The sequence below is a fragment of the Rhea americana genome, unplaced genomic scaffold, assembly GCF_003343005.1.
Source record: "Rhea americana isolate MKP2758 unplaced genomic scaffold, rheAme1 scaffold_8, whole genome shotgun sequence".
NCBI lineage: Eukaryota > Metazoa > Chordata > Aves > Rheiformes > Rheidae > Rhea > Rhea americana.
In genome coordinates this window covers 2,306,727-2,309,230 of record NW_028186978.1, presented here as the reverse complement: position 1 = coordinate 2,309,230, position 2,504 = coordinate 2,306,727, and the positions used below count along the sequence as shown (strand labels likewise).

At 63.6% G+C, this 2,504-nt stretch overlaps 1 protein-coding gene across 10 annotated transcripts in view; it reads left to right on the top strand.

The window, feature by feature from the left end:
• The first annotated feature begins 616 nt into the window (after positions 1-616).
• DCUN1D4 (defective in cullin neddylation 1 domain containing 4) overlaps positions 617-2,504 on the top strand; it is a 35,708-nt gene continuing 33,820 nt past the window's right edge. For 9 of the 10 annotated variants that reach the window (XM_085322898.1, XM_085322897.1, XM_085322894.1 and 6 more), the window contains exon 1: positions 632-714. In XM_085322898.1, coding sequence (XP_085179024.1) covers positions 690-714 — 25 coding nt within the window. In that variant the 5' untranslated portion in view covers positions 632-689. Of the gene's footprint in view, positions 715-2,504 lie in introns of all 10 variants that reach the window. The other variant, XM_085322900.1, reaches the window with a different exon arrangement.

The window sequence follows — 2,504 nt, the reverse complement described above, 5'->3', positions numbered from 1 at the left end:
CGTGCAGCACACTACCAATCTTTTTTCGTTTGCGTTTCAGGAGTGGGAGGCTGCTACCCCTGACAGGCTGAGATACTCCAACGCGAGGGGTCCGCCCCCGCCGGGGCGCCACCAGGGCGGTTCCCAGGGCGGCCCGGGGCAGGCCGGAGAGCGGCCTCCGCCCCTCAGGGCCCGAGGAGCCTGCCCGGGCCGGAGCCCGCCGCCCGTTAAACGGAGGCGCCCGGTGGGGCGGGGCGGGTCAGCGCGGTCCGCCCCCAGGCAAGCCTTGCGGAGGCCTCGTGGCCCCGCCCTCGCCCCCGCTTACCCAATCGCATCAGGCCGTGGGCGTGGTCCTCAGCCTCCGGAGCCAATCAGAGCCACAGGTGACACAAAGTGGTGTTCTTTGCACGCGCTTTCAAGGCCAGGAAAAACTGGCATCGGCCAAGTCCAGTCAGAGCGGCGGGGGGCGGGGCTGTCTCAGCTTTTTGCCCAATAGAAAGGCGAGAGCGGGCGGGGAAGGAGGTGCGGGGCCGGCAGGAGGAGAATGGCAGGTGCCTGATCCGATAGAAGAGCAGAGCCTGCGGCCTCGCGGGGCACCTCGAGCCAATGGGTGGTGCCGGTGGGCGGGGCGGGAGGCGTCCGTGCTTGGGCTCTGTGATTGGGAGAGAGGGACAGAGGGAGCCGGGCCGGGCAGGGTGCGCTGCACGAAAATGCACTCGGATGCCGCCGCTGTCAGTGAGTAGCGGCGCGGCCGGGCTCCGGCCCGTGCTCTCTCGCCCGCCCCGTGGCGGGCACCCTGGGACACTGGCCCAGCCTCCCCGACGGCGCTCGCCGCCACCCGCGTGAGGGCGGCTTCTGCCGCAGCCCGCCAGAGAGGCTCCGCCGAGTGCGCGGACGGGGCCCCCGGTGTTGGGGGAAGGCATTAGGGTGGGCGTGGAGCCGCCGCCGGGGTGGGGGGGAGGGTGGGCGCCTGTGGGGGCAGTAGCCCCATGGGGACGCCGGGCGCCCCGTGGCCCTCGGTGGGCTCCACCGGAGGGCGAGAGGGGCCGAGGGGAAGCGGGGGGAGGCTGCGAGATGGCGGGGGCGGGTGAGGGAGCCGGGGCCGGTGGGGGCTGGGGGCGCTGGGAGGCTGTGACGCAGTTTCCCCGACCCAGCTTGCAAGCGCAGCGAGCTGCTGAGGCCTTGGTGGGCCCTTGCGGCTGGCTTGAGAGGGAGGCGGGGCCGCAGAGGGGAGGGAGAGGTGGGGGCTGCGGGGCTGCCCGGCGGCCTCGTTCGGTGGGAAGGGGTGGGTAGGGGGACGGTTAATTTAACGGATTCCACGGGGCCGGTGCAGAAGAAACGGGCTGTGAAGGGGAATGGGGGCCGCGGTGCACTGTGGGAGGTGGAGTCTGTTCTGCTGCCGCCCCGCGCGGCAGGGCTGGGGCCGGCGTGTCGGAGACTACAACTCCCGGCATGCACGGCGGCGCCCCCTCACCCCCCCCCCTGCGGGCGGGGTCGGGGTCGGAGCCCGCTGCCCCGCGGGCGGCGCGGAGCCGGGGGCGCGCGGCCGCCGCGGGCGCAGCCGGAGGCGCTGGGCTGCGGGGCGGGAGCGCGGCGCGGGCGGCCGGGAGCGCGGCACGTGTGCGCGCGCCGAGGGAGCGCCGGGAGGGCTTTGTCTCTGAGGGGGGTTTCTGGCGCTGTTCTCAGGGCGGGCAGGACTGTGTCGCACAGGCAGGTTGCCTGGTGAGGCGGAGGCTTGCGTACCCGTGGGGGTGCAGGGTGGGTGAGGAGCAGGCTTCATCCCTCTCCTCCGGAGATGGAGCCGCATCCTGAGCGCAGGGCTGTCTCAGCAGAATGATGGTCTTGATTTCTGTGGGCTCTCGCGGGAAGGTGTTCTCGCTGTTCGCAGCTCAGAGATGCTTAACGACTTACCTTATGGAAAAGATAATGAAACTTGAAGCTTTGATCGTATGTTAATGGCCGATGTTCTGACTTTGGATAAAGTCCTCAAAGTAATTAAGGGAAGAAATGCTGTATAAGGCCTGGATTTTCTTGAATCCTCCCGTGTTTCCCAAAATGAGAAATTGGACAGGGAGAGGCTGCTAAAGGCTCATCTCATAAGGTTATATAATTTCTTTGGTAGTTCTGATTTATTTTACTTTTGTCTTTATGGATCATTATATTGGTGGCTGAAGTTACTGTGAAAGCACAAATACCTCCCTCATGTTGGAAATGGAAGGATAATTATTCCAGAACATGCCTCCTGTTCAGGCTCTTCAGAATATGCACTGTCTAAAAGAATGTGTAAGCCTCTATTATACACATGTAAGCTGCAGTTACAGATACTCCCACGCTCTTTCTTGTAGGATTTTGAGGACTATAGGGTGATCTTTTGCAGGGTTTACCTGTTTTTTGATTTCTTTGCAGAAAAATTATAAGAGTAGTGTTTCTCACCCTTCACCTGTTACTGGCATCCCTTTCAGATTCAGAATGTTCCTTGAAATAATTGGATTTTTGACCTTAGGACCTTTTTTTTTTTTTTTTTT